Below are 19,531 nucleotides of genomic sequence, written 5' to 3'. Positions count from 1 at the left end.
GATGAAAGAAATCCATGCAGTTGGTGGGTCTTTGCTGAGAACAGCCCAAGGGCTCCCTCTTAACACCTGGGGCCCAACTCTGACACAATGTATGCTCTGGTGACTTTGGATTTGACCTCCCAGACATGCAGGAGGCTACACACAACTGCTATAGCCCCAGCCCTCATTAGCTCTTTTTTCTGTTGGCGGGTGGGGGTGTGTGGGGGGGTGGGGTGTAGGGTGTAATGAGTTGGTTTACCAGGGATTGAACTCAGGGGCATTTGACCATGAGCCACATCCCCAGCCCTATTTTGTATTTTATTTAGAGACAGGGTCTCACTGAGTTGCTTAGTGCTTTACTTTTGCAGAGGCTGGCTTTGAATTTGAGATCCTTCTGCCTCAGCCTCCCCATCTGCTGGGATTTCAGGCATGTGCCACCTCGCCCAGCCATTAGCTCTTTTTATATTCACAGCAACTATACTTGTAAGATAGTTACTATTATTACTCCCATTTCACAATTGAGCAAATAGGCACAGAAGGATTATGGAAGCTAAGGGTGGCATAGAGTTCAATGTAGGAAGTTTAGCTGCAAAAGCAGCTCTTAACCCCAGGGGAACCATTTAGCTAGACAGAAATCAGAAAGTAGTGGGATCTCTTCTCAATTCTGCCAGAAGCTCCACCAGTATGCTATGCTAGACCTAACTGGCCAATGGGGCCCACTCACTTCCCATGACTAGAAAACCAGTCATTCAAACTCTGAAGGAGGGGTAGGGGCATCTGTCTAGCATGCACAGAGACCCGGGGTTCTATCCCCAGCAACAAGTAGGAGGTGTAGGGGAGACTACTGAACACTCATAAACAAGGAGAAAAAGCAACAATCCACAAGTGCCACCAACACTACATGCAAAGACAGTCAAATAGTGGCCATCTGTGGAGAGGAGGTAGGAAGTGATGGCATAAGCAAAGGTCTAAAGGTGGAGGAAAAGGGGAGACACACCCTGCATATGGGGTATCAGTAATCAAAACAAACCCCTGCAAAATAATACTTAATAGAAGCAATGAGTAGGTCATTGTAGCAGTGACGGGAGCTGCCAGCCCCCAAAGATAAGGGCACAGACTGGAGCTCCATCTGCAAGTGGCTTCACTCAGGAATTACCAAACTTTCATACTTGGGAAGTTTCTACTTAGTGATGAGCCCTGGAAAACAATTCTGCTCCAGCACTGATGGCTGCACAAGTCCCCAAATCTGGTTCAGTCCTACTCCCTGAGAAAGGCTTCCTAGTGCTGTTCAGGGGGCACAAGCACCAGGCACCTGAGAGCTCCTCTCTCTCACCTTGAGCAGAGGGGAGAGGACAATCCATCTCCTGGGGCTGAAGTTTCTGTGACCTGCCAAACACCAAAAACCATTTTCCCTCACTCTTTCCCAGCAGGCCTAGAGGCAGTCCCACTGCACTGACCCCAAAGGTCTGGGGTCTCACTGAATTTAGTAGCCAGATCACAGCGACCAGGAATCAGGAGTCCTGATTCCCTTCCAGACGCACAAATGGGCAGCCAACAGCAGACCCTTCCTCCTGGCCAGGCTGAGGGCCTTCTGCCAAACTGAATTGGAAAAGGAGGTCCAGTAAAGAAGCCGTGCCTTGGAGCTTCCAGTGAAGGTGTACAACATAGACCAGAGGCCTTGCTGGGCAGCACGGGGTGCAAAGAAAGCCCCCTCACAGGAGTGGAGGACCAGCTCCAAGACCCACCAGGTATTTGGGGAGGGGGAGGAGTTATTTACAGACATCTTCCAAATGCATGCCTCAATGAGCACAGCCCCAGAAGAGGCAGACCTCGGTAACTTCCCAGAGAGCTCAGAGGAAAATAGGCCAAGGCTGCTCAAAACCAGCTCAACCGGTTCTACAGAGGAGCCCCTGGTCTGTTCCACCTTCCTGATGTTTAAAAGAAAAAGCCAAAAAGGTGGCTTGGAACCAGTCCAGTCCCCACTCCCAACTTGGGGAACTGAACCCCAGGGGGGCTTTACCACTGAGCTACATCCCCAGACCTTTTTATTTTTTATTTCAAGACAGGGTCTAAGTTGCCCCAGCTGACCTCCTGAGTAGCTGGGATTACAGGCCTGTGTCACCTCGCACAGTTGCAGCCAGTCACTGAACACACCCCTATTCTTTCTCCTCATCCCAGCTCCAGCTGTCCTCAAGACCCCCATCCCCACCCCATACCAATATCAGTATCCACCTCACATTCTTTTTTACCAAACATTGTGATCTTATAGCTTTATAAGGCTAAAATTAATGAATTGGTGAATAAGGGAAAATTCATTTCTTTTGGGCCACCTTGCTACTTTCTAATGAGAAAGGTAAGGAATAGTTAGAAATAGGGGAAATGAATGCTAACCTGAAGACAAGACATCTATGGAAAGAACTCCCAAAGAAACCAAGAAACTTCACTCGACAAAAACAGACCTGCAAAAAAAAAAAAAAAACAAACAGACCTGCAGATCAAGGGATCCAGCCTACCTACATCCCCAAAAGAGGAGCTGCTCTAATGGTCTGTGAAGGCACAGGGATGCCTTCCTGAGAGAAAACTGCAAACCAAGAGGCCAGGTCCTCTCTCAGTGCTGTTCAGAATGGGCTGTACCACCTCTCCAAAGTATGAGCAATGACATTCAATGGCCTACACCAAAAGGCAGAGGTAGGGCAATGACATTGCACTGGGAGAGTAAGAACTTTCAGGGTTAACCTGGGGATAGCCTGCCTCTTTCCATGCCAGCAGCAGGAGAGGGTGATTTCCTCCCCCACAAGGTTTGTAAAGGCTTACTCTTCCCTGTGCTGAGACAGAGGGGAGAAATGCACAGCTAACACTTCAGTGACTCACTCGTGTTTGATGAAGGCTGGGAGAAAGCCTGGAGAACCCAAGCTTCAAGTGAAAAATGTACAAATACTGGAATCTCCCATCAAGAGAAGGAAACTCGGCCACCTATCTGGTTTGTCATTTTGCTGAGCTTCTAAGGAAGAGGAACAGCCAGGTTTGCACTCCATCACCCTTTCTGTATCCCTCTCAATTTCTGCTGATAGTAAAGTGGTGAGCCTAGCAGCACCACCACAGCTAAAAGGGAACACCTCCAGCCCCCAGCTTAACCAAGCCAAGGGAATCAGGGCTGCTCCTGGGCACTGCAGGAAACCTCATCAAGCAGTTCCAGGGAAGGAAGATGACCATCCTTCTGGCCCTTTCCATTCTCTGAGATTACTTCATGCCAATCCATTAATGGGCTTCAAAGTGCTGCTGGGGGAGTCCATTTAGCAGAGACACTATCAGGGGGCCAAAGGTGGCGCCCAGCCCCCACCCCACTTGTCAATAATGGTCCACAAAGTCTGAGGCCTGGCTGCACTCTAGGCATAAAATATTCATTCTAGTTGACATAATACATATGTAGGAACGGAATGTCAAGGAAGCTCCTGGGAGAAGGGAAATGCCAGCCAGGTGGCTAAGTGCTCAATGGCAAAGAGTTCATGAAGGCCTGGGTTGGTCCTGGTCAAATGGCCACTGAGAATTGGGTTGCTGTTCCAAAGGAGAAACAGTCTAGCCTGAGAGGCTCGACTTCCAAGATATCTCACCATGCAAACCTCTTAGGCAAACACATTTTCCATCTTTTTTCATGTCCTAGGCATCAACTGTGCTTATGATGTGTATGCTGAAAAGTATCTCCAGCACAATCTTTGGTTATAACCTGAAAGATTCAGATAACCTAGTCCGAGCTTGAATTTTAACCTGAAGCAGGCCAATTCTCAATGACTGCCTTGCATCCCTCTGTTCAACTACTTCCCCAAGTTCACAGATTGTACAGAAATTATTATAATTGACTACTTAGTTTCATCAGGTTCAAAGAGTATGTATGACATGGCAAGACTATAGGTTCGTGGAGTCCTTGCTCTAATTAACACCTCATCACTATCTCTAGGGCCCAGGAGAAGCTAGACTCATTGGTCAGATATTCGCCTGCATCCCTGAGCATAAGGCAGCAACCCCATCAAGGAGCCTCTGCCAGAGAACAAGTCCAGACTCTAGCACCAGCACCTGGAACAAGGTGACACACAGCTCAAAATGTGGGAACTAGGAAGCTAGCTAATCCAGCCAGCTGACCTGGCAGAGATCAGAGACAAAGTGTCCAGGGCCACACTGGCCAGAGTCGACACCAGGGTCTGATGAAGGTGTGTTTAGTGGCTCAGCTGTTCTTTTTTAATATTTATTTTTTAGTTGTAGTTGGACACAATACCTTTATTTCACTTATTTATTTTTATGTGGTGCTGAGGATCGAACCCAGGGTCTCGCAAGGCGAGCACTCTACCGCTGAGCCACACACACCCCAGCCCCTCAGCTGTTCTTTACAGGATCCTATAATTTAGATTTGCCCTTTTTCATCAAGACTTCTGAACTCCTCTTTCTTAAACTATCTGAAAGAATATACTATACCACTCATACTTTGGAAGAGTGGTGACAGTGCCTTCCCTTGACCATAGCAGCAAAAGCCCAGTGGGCAGCAAAAGGCTCCTGTTTTCTCTTAGGAGCTCTCTGTCTCAGCTCCTGAGACCCAGAGGAGGGTAGGTTCAAGCCATGTGGCCCTTCCCCCGGGGTTACCAAATGCTCCAGCTGGCGGCAGGTGAACTCTGGAAGTTGGACCCTTCTCCACACTTGCCTATTACTGCTGTACTGGCTGGAAGACAAACAGTCATCTTGCTGATTGCTTTCAAGACTGCCAAGCCTCCGGGCCAGCAGAGCCATTTGGAAAAGAAGTGAACAGAAAGCTCAGTTCAGAGACTAAGAAACCCCAAAACTACCTGCCCCAGGTCAGAATCCTTCTGCAAAAAGAAGGCTATGAAAACATAGCTAGAATTAGGTGTCACAAAAATCATCTTAAAGACAGGGCTTGACTTTCTTTTATCTTCTTTTAGAAGAAGAGTTGACAGCAAACAGGCAATCTCGCTGCAACATAAGGTTTATTTTTATGCTTCAACATTTTCTGTGTATGTTTTAGATATGATCAAAGAGCTCCTAGAAACAGCTTCTCATCAGCCACATTTTTTTAAAGAATAGAGAAAAAAAGCAAGAAAACGGATTAAAGGTATCACTGAAGTTTGTTTACCTATATTTATTTTTTTGGTTGTGGGGAGATACTGGGGATTGAACTCAGGGGCACTCAACCACTGAGCCATATCCCCAGCCCTATTTTGTATTTTATTTGGAGACAGGGTCTCACTGAGTTGGTTAGTGCCTTGCTGAGGCTGGCTTTGAACTCGTGATCCTCCTGCCTCAGCCCCGAGCCACTGGGATTATAGGCATGCTCCAGCTGTTTACCTATTTTCTAGTGAAACAAGTTTTATAAACAATTTAAATAAGGTGATTGTGGACGCTTTTCTTTGGGGGGGGGGGGGGAACGAATTGCTCAGCCAAATCCCTTGCTTATTTCCTAACATTAACATTACTGCAATGACTGAGCTCCCAAGGCTACTTTAGCTAAAATTACAACAGGACCAAGAAAAAGGTTCTTACTTTCAGTTGGTGGCATGATCTATTCTAAAGGAGGCCAATATTTCTGACATCCCTGTCCTTGTGACCAGAGAAGCTGCTGCTTGTCTTTTTTCTACTTTAAAGAATACAGTGGTTGGGGGATGAAGTTCAGTGATAAAAGCACTAGGAGGCCCTGGGTTCCATCCCCACCAAAACAACCAAACAAACAGAATTACAGGCACTTGCCTAAAAGAGATGCATCCCAGATTTTCCAAAGTTTGGGCTTTCACTGGTATGAGACTTAACATAACATCAACAGTGTGACTGGCTATCCTGAGAACTACAGGGAACTTAAGTCCATAAAGAGTAGAGACAGGATGAGTAATACATAATTTGGAACAGGATAATATATGCAGCCAGTGCTCTGGATAAAGTTATCACAGAGCAGCTTACATTCCAAAATGGTCACCCGTGACTACTGTCATGAAATCAGTGGACATGCACGAGTCCCTACCACATGCTCAGTAGTATGCTAGACATGTTAAGGAAGAGAGGAAATCAGTGCACACATCACAAGAAATAGACCATGGCAATGATGCATTTGCCATTAGTAAACAGCACCTAGAAATCACACTGAGGTAGTCTCTTACTCTGTGCTGAACACAATGCCCCCACAGCCTCACAGAGAGTAGGCACTCCAGCCTCTCCCCAAATGCCTGAAGGTGCCAGTCACTTGGCCTCCTCCTACAAGCTCATTTTCAACAGTTTGAAAAGTTCTCCAGTTAAGCAGGATCTACCTGCTAAAACAAAGATTGTGAGAAGAAAAAGGATGGAACAAGCAACCTCAAGAGGGCCTGGAGAAAGTGGTTTCTGGTAGGAGGGAACCAGCTGGCAAGCGAGGGACTATGGGACACAGACCCAACTCCTTGGTTTCCAAAGACCACTGTGCCGTGCAAAAACAGCTGCCAGACCCAGTGATGAAACAAATCAACCATTCCTCCCTCTCAACCCCTACTTCACCCCTGAAGCATATAGTCCATTAACAAAAGGGTCAATGACTGTATACAGAGAAAAGCTCCGTCCAGACTCCTCTTAAGTTCCTAACTGTCCAGGTGATAGAGAGCAAAAGGGAAAAAGACAAAAAAGCACAATAAATGAAAAGAGATACCTTTTGCAGAGGAGGTTAATAAGCAAGAGACTACAACAACAGCTCTACCTTACCAAGAAAGGAAGAAAAAAGGAAACAAGAGGGAACAAAGGGTGTAATAAGGGAATAGAATGCAAAAAGCACTGCAGCCTCAGGGTAGAAGGGCTCCTTTTTCAAGACAAGTTTTTTTTTTTTTTTTTTTTTTTTGCCTAGTAAAGTTTACCAAGAAAGGCCTGCTGGGCACAGACCTCTCCACAGACCAGGCAGAAAGGGACACTGGAGATGGTGAAAGAAAGTGGATGCCTCTCGGCTCAGAGGTGAGATGAGAACACAGAAAAGGCAAGGCTTGGGTGACAGTTATTGCCAGGATAAGGGGAAGTGTGTAGGGTCATGAAGATGACATGTAGCATAAGAGACTAGCATGCAAAATTCGTGAACTTCCAAGACTAGCCAATAGAAAGGGAATGCATAGGAACCCATGGGGTTGGGGAGTAAATATGCTGTGAAGAGGGCAGGAGACTCACATGGACATGAAAGGCAACACCGAATAAGAGGCGCACTAAAGAAGATGGGGTGAGGTTGAGAAACAGGAAGCAACAAGCAAGAGGAAGACACTATGAGAAGTGACAGTCACAGAGTGTCGAGATAGAAAGCATCTTGGTTTTCACCGCAGGCAAAGAAAGGCAGGGACTGTGAGGCAGCGAGGCAGGGAAAGAACCGAGCAACAGGTTATGTTACAATAGCAGGACTGCAACAGTGAGTGTCTTTCCTACCACAGCGGGAGGGAAAGGCTGGAAGAACACAGTAAGAAACAGGAGGCCCAGGGTCTTAAAAGCCAAACCTCAGAGGGAAGAAAACCAAAGGGATCTAGAGTCTGAAGGGAGTGGTGATTGGAACCCCAAAGACAACCTGTGGGAAAACTATGCGCATGACAGCTGTATGGGAAACACGGAAGCAACACATGCCAGAGCCAGGAACCAGGGAGCTCCTGGCGAAAAGAAGGGAAAGTGATGAGCAAAGAGTAGGCGAACCATTTGGAAAGGTGATGAGGGTGGAGCTGGTGGGTTGCAAACAACAGGGAGAGCACAAATTGGAACGGGAAGAAGCAGGGTAGAAAAAGCTGGGGAAGTGAAAGGGGACGGGGACCTAGAACCCAATCCCAGGCAAGGACCCTGAGGGCGATAACCAGGGACTGGGACTGGGAGACCCGGTGCGGGCGGAGGGGAAGCAAGGCCAGGCAGACGCTGAAAGAGGTGGACAAATCGAGTGGCAAATCGCGGGGTGTTATTCGAGGAGCGGGAGAGTGGCTGCTTTAAGCGTGGGTGGAGGAAGACCAGAAAGGCCCCTGAGAGAAAAAGGGAAGAGAAGGGGAAGCTGGGGAGGTAACACGGAAGAACGCAGGAGAGCGGTGGTGAGGGGACAGGGGTTGGCAGAAAGACAAGTGTGCAGCTCCGAGTCAGGACAAGGTGGGTCCCAGGTCAGGACTCGGAGAGGGACGTGGGGGCCGGATCCCGGGGCCAGATGACAGGCTTGCGGGATGGCAGCAGGGGCACGAGGACAGCAGAGCAGGGAGGAGGCTCCGCAAGGTGCAGGGGCCCATCCAGAGAATTCGGGGAGCCCTCGGGGCTCCTTACCTGCTCCGTGTCCCTCTCGTTCAGCGTGGGTAGGGGGGTCCGGGCGCTGGACATGGCGCCGGTATCTCAGGGGAGGGAACCGAGAAGCTTGAAGGAAGGGAGGGAAGGGAAGGCGCAGAGCCCGGCCGGGCGGGGCTTCTCACAGTACGAGCACCCGCCGCATGGGCCCCGGCCGGGGGTGCGGGGAGGCCGGGCAGCCGCTCACGCTAGCCCGGGGATGCGCCGCTCGGGCTAGGCCGCGCCGGCTCCGAGCGGCTCCGGACCGCACCCCCCCGACCCCCGGCTGGGCTGTGCCGCCTTTCGGCCGGGCCGCGCCGCTCCGCCTACTCTCTGCCGCCGCAGCCGGCCGCCTGCCTCGCTCCTCCCCTGCCCTCAGCGGCACTGCTCCGCGCCCGGCACACAGGCAGCCGCCGCCGGACCTGCTGCTCCCAACATGGCCGCCACCACCGCCGGCCCTCGGCTCTTTCCGCCTGCTGCAGCCGGAAACATCCGAAGCGTCTAGGAAAGGGAGGGGGACGTGCCTTCTCCTCTCTGCCACCGACTAAGGATAAATTCCGGAAACAACCGAAGAAGGTAACCCCCGGGGACGCGCGCGCCTCTTCGAGTCCGAAAACCGAGCTTCGGCTCTGTTTACGGAAACCCACGAAGTGACTCCGGGCACTCCTGAACCACCCGCCACGCCCACCGGCCTTTCCCCGCCCACTTCGGGCTGGCTTTCGGCAGTTTCCGGAAACACCCGAAGCGGCTCCGCGTGCTGCGCGGGTCACGCCCCCATCCCTCAGCTCAGCCGAGGGCGGTCGTCGGCCATTTCCGGCAACACCCGAAGGCCCGCCGAGCCCCGGGTTATTTCCCTGTGTAGTACCAGGGTCTTACTCTTCGTTTCTTTCCGTCAGTTTTTGGTTATTTTCAAATCTTGAACAGAAAGTGTGGGTCACCTGTGCGTATTATTGGACCGAATAGAAAATAAAGCTATTACCCAACCCACGATTGGCATACTTTGGTTCCCGTCTGTGTCTCCGTTTGTCCATCTGTTGGTCAGCTCATAAAATCCCTCTTCTGTTTATCATCCAACTTTTCTATCAACATATGTGTCACCTGCTAAATGCAATGTCAGTCTATTACCTGTCTACCTACCTCCCACATGCCATTGTCTATGTTGGTTTCTTTTTATTTGACATCCTCTCAGTTTAGTGTGCAGGGCTCTGCAAGGTTCAAGACCAGGGTTCTCATCCAGAGGCAGGACCCTGCATTTCAGCCCCAGCCCTACCAAATGAAAATGCTGTGTGGTCTTGGAAAATCACATAACATCTCTGAGGTTAGGCTCTTTGACAGGATCCATTCCTTTGTTCCAGCGTTGACATTTGAAATAACATCTTTGAGTTCTAATTACCTTTTTAAATGTCCTACAAGGTTAAGTCAGGAGAGATATTCTCATCTTAATTCGCATTTCAGTTATCCTTCTGAGACAAAGGAACTCATGGAAAAGAAAAAGGAAACATGTTGAAAATAGAAATTCCTGGGGGTGTACCTCAGTGGTAGAGCATGTGCTTAGCATGCAAAAGGCCCTGGGTTCAATCTCCAGTACTAAAAGAAAAAACAAAAACAAATAAAAAAGTTTCCTCAGGCAAAAAGAATGGGCCTCTGGAGAAATTCCTTTTCTTTCTTTAGTTGGGCCTCATTCTCCCTATCAGTAAAGTGAGTTTATTGGATTTATGCAATCTGATGTCCTCAGCTTTGGAAGTTCTTGACTCTAACAGAAAGTCCATGTGACAACCTGGGTCCTTCCTCGCTTCCCCCTTGACTGTCCCACCAAGAAGAGGTGGTAGTCTAAACTGATTTCTCCAACTCCAACTTGTCCCCACCCGTTCTATTTAGGACATATTGGAACTGGTCCTTTCTCCCAGGGCTCAACAGCAGTTTAAGGTGGGCAGAAGCCAGAGGGCTCATAGGAGCTAGAGAACAAGCAAGAAGTCCCCATACATATCAGAGCAGAGAGGCCCCAGAGGTCATGGGAGAAAAGTGCTGGTTGGACCTCCCACAGCTGACTTCCACCTCCCTGTAACCTCTTCTTTAGTTGAGTCCTTGGTCACCTGAATCAGAGAAATAGCAGATCAGAGGCAATGTGACGAGTAAGAACTTCCTTAGTTAACAGGTACCACCTACAGTTCTTAGTGAATCCACAGGATTCTAGGACATCTCCCATGTTCCACCCCAGCTTCATTCAGGCACCCAACCTCAGGAAAGAACTTGGTGAAGGCATACCCCAAAAGATGGAAAAACAATGAAGAGGACAATGCCTATTCCACTCCCCCACCCCAAATTCAACCTGAAAATCCATGAGAATAATCTGCCCTCTGGTGGCCAAAGGGAGACAAGTTGCTGATTTCTGTGGGGGATATCACCTCTAAGTCTGAGGTCTGCAGCGCAGGGGAGAGAGAAGGGCAAATGCAGGTGCATTCAGCTGTCTCTCCCTGGCCCGTGCTTCATCTATATAGATTCTGTCTCCTCCGTGCTTCTCACTGGAGCCCTGGGCTCACCTCCATATCTCCTCTCCCTCTCTCTTCCTTCAAGCTCTGCCCAAGACTGCCAGGCAGTGTCCCTGCCCAGACTCCCTGCAACCCAGTCACTGGAAATGCCAGAATAATCTTCTTGAAGCCTAGCTCCAATTACATCTCTGCTTTGCTAGAACACTATCATCAGTCCTCCATGGACTGCAGGCAAAGCTGGCTGGTGTCGTGGGCCTATGATCTGTGCAGTCAGACAGAGCTCTGCATTCACAAGAGCCTTGAGCTTGGTCTAAAGCACCACTGTCAGTGTCTTGGATTTTCTTTTACCCAGGGGGCCCTCATTTTCATTTTGCACTGTGCCCCACAAATTATGTAGCCAATCTGGACTGTAGAAGCCTTTAGCCCCATTCAAAACCTTACTCAATCTGGCCTCAAATTACCTTGCTAATATCCACTCCGACTAAATGTCACTGGTGGACATTCCTCCCCAATTCCTGCCCCACCACCAAACACTCTCACTTTTGTGCCTTTGTTTACCCTGATCAGTTCCAGTCACCTATCTCCAGATGTACTTCCAGACCCAGTTCAGAGGTCACCTACTCAAATTTCTGAAGCCACCTAGTTCTCACACACATTTACCCTGCTCTAAATTTGCAAATTCATTCAACAAATCTGTTGGGCACCCACTATATGCAAGGCACTCTATCAGTGAACAAACAAGGCAAAGAATTTTCTTTTTCTTTTTGGTACCAGGGATTGAACCCAGGGATGCTTTACTACTGAGCCACATCCCCAGTCCTTTTATTATTTTTTTTTTTTTAATTTTGAGACAGGGTCTCGCTAGGTTGCTCAGAAGCTCGCTCAGTTGCTGAGGTTGGCCTGGAACTTGTGATTGTCCAGTCTCAGCCCCCCCAAATCGCTGGGATGACAGACATGTACCACCACACCCAGCTGGGGAGAACTTGTCAATTAGGGGAAAGACAAATATAGTAACTGTAAGTAGTAAAAATAAGTTAAAGTGGATCAGGACTGCACAAGTGAAGGGGGTAGAAAACAAGTTAGTTTAGGGTTTTCTTTTGTTTGGATCAGACCCAGGGCCTAGAGCTTGCTAAGCATGTGCTCTACCACTAAGCTGCATCCTCAGCCCAAGTTGGAGTACGGAGGTGGTCAGGGTCACTAAGAAGAGAGCAAAGAGATCATGAGCTCTGCGGATATCTGGGGAAAAGCAGTCCAGGACCAGGGAACGTCGAGAGAAAAGGCCCTGGGGTAGGAGTGCACACAGCGAGTTTGAAGAAGGGAAACCAAGAGTGAGTGAGGAGGTGAGTGGGAGGAGAGGACAGAGAGGTAAGGAGAGCCAGGCCTGGTGGGCCAAGGCTTTCCCTCAAAGTGAAAGGAAGGATGCCCAGCAGCACGACCCAACTGGCCAAAGGGTTCAGAATGGGGAAGGGGCCTGGTGGGAGCAGAAGCCTGGAGCCCAGGAAGGAGGCTTTCACACTCAATCAAGTGAGAGATGGCAGGGGCTTGAGGCTGGGCAGCAGCAGCAGGAACAGTGGGAAGTGGCTGGATCTGGGATGTGTTCGGAAGGTAGAGGTGACAGGCTTTCTAGATGGGGGTACGTGAGAGAGAGGAGCTAAGGATGATTCCGAGCTTTCTAACCTGAACCACTGAAAACAAAATAAACACAGAAGTTAAAGCAGCCAGCACAGTCCCCAGACCAAGTAGAAACCAACCACGGGGAGCAGTTCTCCAGGTCACCAGTGCTCCCATTGGGACAGAAAGGAAGGAAGGGGCAATGGAGTTTTTGCCTCTAGTAGGCACAGAGGACCTGGGCAACTCTGCTCCCGCACAAGTAGGCACTGAGGCAAGAAGCCTAGGGCAGGCAAAGGTGCTGGAGTAGTGACAGCCTTGTTCTCAGTGCTCTGAAATATTGTGACTCTTTTGGGGGGTGACAGGTAACAGGGATTGAACTCAGGGGCACTAAACCACTGAGCCACCTCCCAGCCCTATTTTGTAATTTATTTAGAGACAGGGTCTCACTGAGGTGCTCAGCACCTTGCCTTTGCAGAGGCTGGCTTTGAACTCATGATCCTCTGGCCTCAGCCTTCCCAGCTGCTAGGATAACAGGCATGTGCCACCTCACCTGGCATGATTCTTTTTCCTCCTAACCAATGCAGACCACTGGGGATAGAGAAGGGGGGCAGGGGAGCAGTCCAAAATTGCCCTCTGATCAAAAGTCAGATGGGGCCAGGAGCAGTGGCACATGCCTATAATCCCAGCAGCTTGGGAGGCTGAGGCAGGAGGATCGTGAGTTCAAAGTCAGCCTCAGCAATGGCAAGGTGCTGAGCAACTCAGTGAGACCCTGTCTCTAAATGAAATATAAAATAGGGCTGGGGATGTGACTCAATGGTTGAGTGCCCCTGAGTTCAATCCCTGGTAGCAAAAAAAAAAAAAAAAAAAAAAAAAAAAAAGTCAGATGGGGCTCGGAGTGGTGGTATAGGCCTGTTATCCCAGTGACTTGGGAGGCTGAGACAGGAGGATTGAGAGTTCAAAGCCAGGCTCAACAATGGTGAGACGCTAAGCAACTTGGGGAAACCCTGTTTCTAAATAATAAACAAAATAGGGCTGGGAATGTGGTAGAGTGTCCCTGAGTTCAATCCCCGGTACCCAAACAAATAAATAAAAATAAAAGAGTCAGATGGGCTAGGGAAAGAAGGACCTCTCCTGCCCTCTGACTTACCAGATACCCTTTCATCTTACAGAGCTTTTACCCTATTTGTCTTGAGATCTCTGAATTTCTGTCAAGCATTTTGTCACCACTGACATATGGCACACTAAACTAGGATATCTCAGAGATGTTGGAACATGAAAAACTATGCCTCTTAGTATTGCTGGTAGAATACATTTATCAGTACCCCCCACCCCAGCCATGACTCACCTGTAAGCTACACCAGGGCAGGAACCTCTGCTCTTCTTCTCCTTTATTGGTTTTGGCTAAGAACTTGAGAGCTGTGTACTGTACGGGTATTATCACGTTTAATTTTCAAACAATGAGCAGAAAGGCATTGTCATTTACCCCAGTTTACTAATAAGGAAATAGAAGCTCAGGAACACTTGGTCCCTGAGGAATGGAGAATCCTGAGAGGCAGCGCAGCATGGGATAGCAGGCAAACACACATGCCTACCACCTGGGTGCACCCAGCCTGCTCCCTGGGAACTGTGATCTCAGGCAAGCCCCTCTACCTCCCTCCACCTTAGCTTTCCCATTGTTAAATGAGGACAATAATAGTCCCTGCCTCAAAGGGCTGATTTGTGAGAAACAATGAGTTAATATGAGGTCGGATGCAGTGGCACAGGCCTGTAATCCTAGCGGCTTGGGAGGCTGAGACAGAAGGATCTCAAGTTCAAAGCCAGCCTCAGCAATTTAGCGAGGCCCTAAGCAACTCAGTGGGCCCCTGTCTCGAAATAAAAATATAAAAAAGGGCTGTGGATGTGGCTCAGTGGTTAATCGTCCCTGGGTTCAAAAAAAATAATAAAAAAATAATGAGTTAATATATGAAACACGCTTAGGCCGAGCCCAGGGCCTGGCCACCACATAGTACACATAGGAGGGAGGTTGATTTAGATTATTGGTGAGTGCTGCCCGGCCTCTCCAGCGTTCGTTCACATTTCTCTGCTATATTCTCCCCACTTCTCAGAAAATCAACACTGGATCAGAAGTGAGGGAGCTGGTGGCATGTGGCGTAGATAGCTCCCTCCCTCTGTGGGGGCCTCTGCGGCCTTTTCTGTACAATGAAAGGGAGGTATATTCGGCTCTATCTGGGGTCTTCTAGCTCCAAAATCCTAAACCAGCAAAGACATCTGTCTCCCTCTCCTTGCCCATGACCCTGGCATCACACCTGTGATAGAGGAGGCCACGCCTCTGACAACCTTGCTCAGACCATGCCCGCAATGCTTAGGAAGGTCCAAGGGCCCACGGAGGACACTGTCTTCCAATCTGGGGAGATGGGACAGGAAGGGCATCAGACAGAGCCTGCGCCCTTCTGAATCTGTTCTTCCTCTGTTCTTTTTGTGCTGCTGGGGATTAAACTGAGGTCCTTGAACATGCAAAGCCAGCTGTCCAGCAGGAACACTCCAGCTCTCCTCCCTGACCTCCTCCCCCAGAAGACACTCCAGAGGTCCACAGCCCCACAGAGGGTGTCCCACTCTGCTGCCCTCAAACAGTGCCTAGAAAATTCCAGGGGTCTATGAATCCCCAGGGAACAGGGCTTTTTTTTTTTTTTTTTTTTTTTTTTTTTAAAGAGAGAGTGAGAGAGGAGAGAGAGTGAGAGAGAATTTTTAATATTTATTTTTTAGTTCTCGGCGGACACAACATCTTTGTTGGTATGTGGTGCTGAGGATCGAACCCGGGCCGCACGCATGCGAGGCGAGCGCGCTACCGCTTGAGCCACATCCCCAGCCCCAGGAACAGGGCTTTGGCACTTGTGTCCCCTCTGCCCATAAGTCTCTGTCCCTACTTAACCACCTGCCTCTTTCCCTCACTTCATTGAGATTATCTGCTTAAATGTCTCCTGAAAAAGCCCTTCTAGCCTCCTTCTCAAAGCTGCCCCTGTGGGGCTGGGAGTATAACTCAGTGGTGGAGCACTTGGTTCCATCCTCAAAAACCACAAAAGAGAAAGAAAAAAGAAAAAAAACAGTGGCCTTTGTGGATGGATGAACTTGCTAAACAAGGTCATGGACATGCAATCAACCAGATCCAGAATAAAGAAAATCTGTCTACAGAACAAATCACCGTGTAAGAAAGGAAGGAGGCAAACAAGCAAGAGGGCCAGCAGGAGGGACGGAGGAAGGAAAGGAAAAGGGGGGAAAAGAGGAAAGAAAAGCTCTTGCACAGTAGCATTTGCCTGTAATCCCAGTGACTCAGGACGTTGAAGCAGGAGGACAGCAAGTTCAAGGCCAGCCCCAGGAATTAAGTGAGATACTCAACAAGTTGGTGAGACCTTGTATCAACATTAAAAAAATTAAAGGCTGAGGCAGGAGGATCACAGGTTCGAGGCCATCCTTAGCAACTTAGTGAGGATGTAAGCAACTTAGTGAGAACCTGTCTTAAAATAAAGGCTAGGGGTGCAGCTTGGCAGCAAAAGCTCCTAGGTTCAATTCCTGGTACCAATTAAAAAAATTAATTTAATTGAAAAAAAAAAAGACTGGGAGATGTGGCTCAGTGGTAGAGCACCCCTGGGTTCAATTACCAATGTCAAAAAATAAAATAAAAAAATAAAAAATGTCAGGAATGTAGCTCAGTGGTACAGCACTTGCCTAGCATGTGTGAGGCCCTGGGTTCCATCTCCAGAATGGCAAAAAATTAATATTTCCTTAATATCATCTAATATTTAGTCTGTGTGCACATTCCCCGATTGGTCAATGAGTATCCACTTATTGGAAAAAAAAAAAGAATAAATTAAAATGAGCACCCCTCCCTCATGCTCTCTTTCTTCCTGGCACTCATTTCTTGGAGGATGTTACCGTCAGACTCCCCCGGGTTGGGGGCATCATGGCAGTGGTTTGTCTACCAGGCTCCTGGCTATATTCTCAGTGCCTGGAACAATGAGGCCATGAGGGCGAGGGGATCACTCCAGAATGTCTGGGGACCACTTGCTTCTCAACCAGCTCACAGACAGAACCCAGGTCTGCTTGGCTTTGGGCTGTGAGTTGTAGCCACTACATAAATCTGACCATAAATCTGACCTCAGTGAGACGGGTGCGGGCACCTCATTCAGGAAGATATGGGTGCTGTAGTGGGAAAATGGAAAGCCTTGCTCCAGGGGAGTGAGAGGATCCTGAGGGTCTGGGATGGAAAGCCCCATCCCCCATGCCGTGTCCCCTGTAGTGGCCTCAGCTTGTATGGGTATGACTATACCAGTCACTGCTTTTGTACCTTCCAAACACGGAAACTCAGGCTGAGTCAGGGCTAGAGGTCAAACAGGGAGGCCAGGGCTGGAGGCCAGGGCCTACCCAGAGGCCCAGGACCCACCATGAGGAGAAAGGGGCAAGTGAGAAACAGGATGCCCTCCACCCTTCAAGCCCTGGGCTTGGATCTCTGTCATTGTCACAGGGTCCTGAGGAAATGAGCACCCTTTCACATCTGTGGTGAGTCCCTCCAATCAGCACTGCCAAGCAAAGGGCAGGATCCCAGCACGTTCCAGGACCAGGTGCCAGGAAATGTTGTATGGTGGACAGCTGGGCTCTGGAACCAGAGGAACCTGGGCTCAGGCTGGCTCTGCTCCTTTACCTGCTCTGGAAAGGGAGGCAAGTCACCATGTTCATCTCCCTGTGCCTCAGTTTCCTCATACATAGAGTGGGCACAATGTGGAGTGACCCACTGAGATGGGAATTTGGGGAAAAAGGAGAGATAATGAGCCTTAAAGGAAGTGCCCTTGAATTTGAAATGCGAGAAACACCCAAGAACCACTGAAATGCAGAAAGCCCCCATGAACAAGTACAACTCCTGAGAGAAGAGCCCAGGCCCTTGACTGCAAAGGTAACTTGAGGGCATAGGTTGAACATGGGGAAATGGTGCATAATTGTGTAGCTCCGCCCTGGCTCCATCTCTCCTCCAGCCCCTAGCAAATATCCCTCTATAAATATTCACACCCCTGCCCAGCAGGTTGCTGTTTCTCCCTCTGGAGATGGACCCGGAGCTTCCTTGATTATGCATCTACTTCTCCAAATAAATCTGTTTATGCATTTGGCACATGCTGACATTCTTTTCGGTCCCATGTGCCAACCAACCCACTGGTCCTGAGTCAAGTTCCCCCTTCTCTCCGGGAACTCCTCATATCCTCCTTCAGAGATATCTCTTTTCCTGTGACACCCTGAGGAAACTAGGGCAGGTGCCTGGTGCCCTGCAGTTCCTACCACAGTGCCTGCCGGTGAGGTCCTTCACTGATATTGGTGGAATCCACCTCTGGACCGTCATCCTCTCCCCCACTGCTTCTGCTTCCTCTGCCCCCTAGATGTGGGGATCTGGAGACCTGAGGCTTTAGCTGCTGTTGGAAAAGACAAAGACTTCTTGGGGGCTGGCACATTTGTCCATAGAATGGAGGAGAAAGGGACTGTCCAGATGTAGTCCTGTCAAGGTCCTGGCCTGGGGCACCTGACCCTGGGAAGGTAGGGTACTGCAGACGTGGGGTACAGCAGAGTCACTATACCCCTTTTCCCCTTGTGTGAACGCTGGGAAGTCAACAGATACTCCCCCCAGAGAAACCTCCAGGGTTGGGGGTGGACACTAGCTGCAAACCCATCCCAGCCTCCAGCCTCCAGCCCCCTACCACACCTCAAGGGTAGGCAGAGATTCAGTTTACAAATGGCCCTCAATGGACCAAGTCTCATTTGACCCCAGCTCCACGTGTGTGTGTGTGTGTGTGTGTGTGTGCGCGCGCGCGCGCGCGCGCGTTCCACGTGACCACATCATTCAACGTAGAGGGGTGGGAACCACTGGCTGGAGGAACATCCAACGTTCAGGAGCAGAAGAGAAAAAAAGCCTGTACCCCAGAGTCTCACGGCTGGGGTCCGCCCCCTTCCTGGCCACGCCCCTCCTACCACACCCACCTGATCACACCCTTTCCTAGTCACACCTCCAACAGGCTCCAGTTTCTCTTCGGGAGGGAGTCGCTGCTCCTTCTCAGTCGCCTCAGACGGTTAGTAGTATTGTGCTATAGAAGGAAAATCTTTGTTCGCTGCTGAGCGGTCCCAAACCCTTGCAGTTCCTGAGAGGCGTGGGGGGAGCCTCTTTAGTTATTCATAAGGAGCCCCTAGCCGCCACACCTGAGTTCAAGCTCTGGCGACTCCGGCAGGATGGGACTGGTAGCTAGCCGAACAAAACACAGGATCAGAGGATTGGAACTTTCGGTCCCACCCTCTGACCTCCGGGGAGGGAGGGGGGGCTGGAGAGCCAGTGACTCACCAATGGCCAGTGATTTAATCAGACTTGCCTAATGAGGCCTCTGTGAGAACCCTGAACCCTGAGGGTCCGAAAGCCTCCAGCTTAGCGGGAGGCCAGCACACTTATAGGACCGCAGCTCCTGTGCTCAGGGCCCTTGCACACCAAGCCCCAGGTACCTTTGTCATCAGGCTGTAGATCTATATCCTTTGTAACCTTATTTATTTATTTATTGGTACTGGGCTTTGAACCCAGGGGCGCCTAACCACTGAGCCACATCCCCAGCCCCCAACCCTTTTTTTGTGGTGCTGTGGATCGAACCCAGGGCCTTGTGCATGCAAGGCAAGCACTCTACCATCTGAGCTACATCCCCAGCAACCCCCTCCCCTTTTTTGCTTTTATTTAAAATTTTTTTGGTTGTAAAAGAACAGAATACCTTTATTTTTATGTGGTGCTGAGGATCGTGCCTCATGCATGGTAGGTGAGTGCTCTATCTCTGAGCCACCACCCCAGCCCCTTATTATGTATTTTGAGATAGGGTCTCACTTCATTACCTAGGTCCTCGCTAAATTGCTGAGCCTGGCCTCGGACTTGTGATCCTCCTGCCTCAACGATGCAAGCAACACAGTATCTGGTTCCTAACATACTTTTTTTTTTTTTTTAAGAGAGAGAGAGAGAGAGAATTTTTTAATATTTATTTTTTAGTTTTCGGTGGACACAACATCTTTATTTTTATGTGGTGCTGAGGATCGAACCCAGCAACCAGCGCATGCCAGGCGAGCACACTACTGCTTGAGCCACATCCCCAGCCCCCTAACATACTTTA

General features: G+C 49.5%; 1 protein-coding gene across 8 annotated transcripts in view; it reads right to left on the bottom strand.

Annotated features, from left to right (window-relative positions):
• MARK2 (microtubule affinity regulating kinase 2) overlaps positions 1–8,936 on the bottom strand; it is a 61,411-nt gene extending 52,475 nt beyond the window's left edge. For 3 of the 8 annotated variants that reach the window (XM_081281310.1, XM_081281313.1, XM_081281312.1), the window contains exon 1: positions 8,263–8,754. In XM_081281310.1, coding sequence (XP_081137436.1) covers positions 8,263–8,316 — 54 coding nt within the window. In that variant the 5' untranslated portion in view covers positions 8,317–8,754. Of the gene's footprint in view, positions 1–8,262; positions 8,757–8,783 lie in introns of those variants that run through there. The other 5 variants (XM_081281314.1, XM_081281316.1, XM_081281318.1 and 2 more) reach the window with 4 other exon arrangements.
• Between the last annotated feature and the right edge of the window lie 10,595 nt (positions 8,937–19,531).

Source organism: Spermophilus citellus, assembly GCF_964194105.1.
Source record: "Spermophilus citellus genome assembly, chromosome: 2".
NCBI classification, from domain to species: domain Eukaryota; kingdom Metazoa; phylum Chordata; class Mammalia; order Rodentia; family Sciuridae; genus Spermophilus; species Spermophilus citellus.
This window is presented reverse-complemented; position numbering and strand designations above follow the sequence as displayed.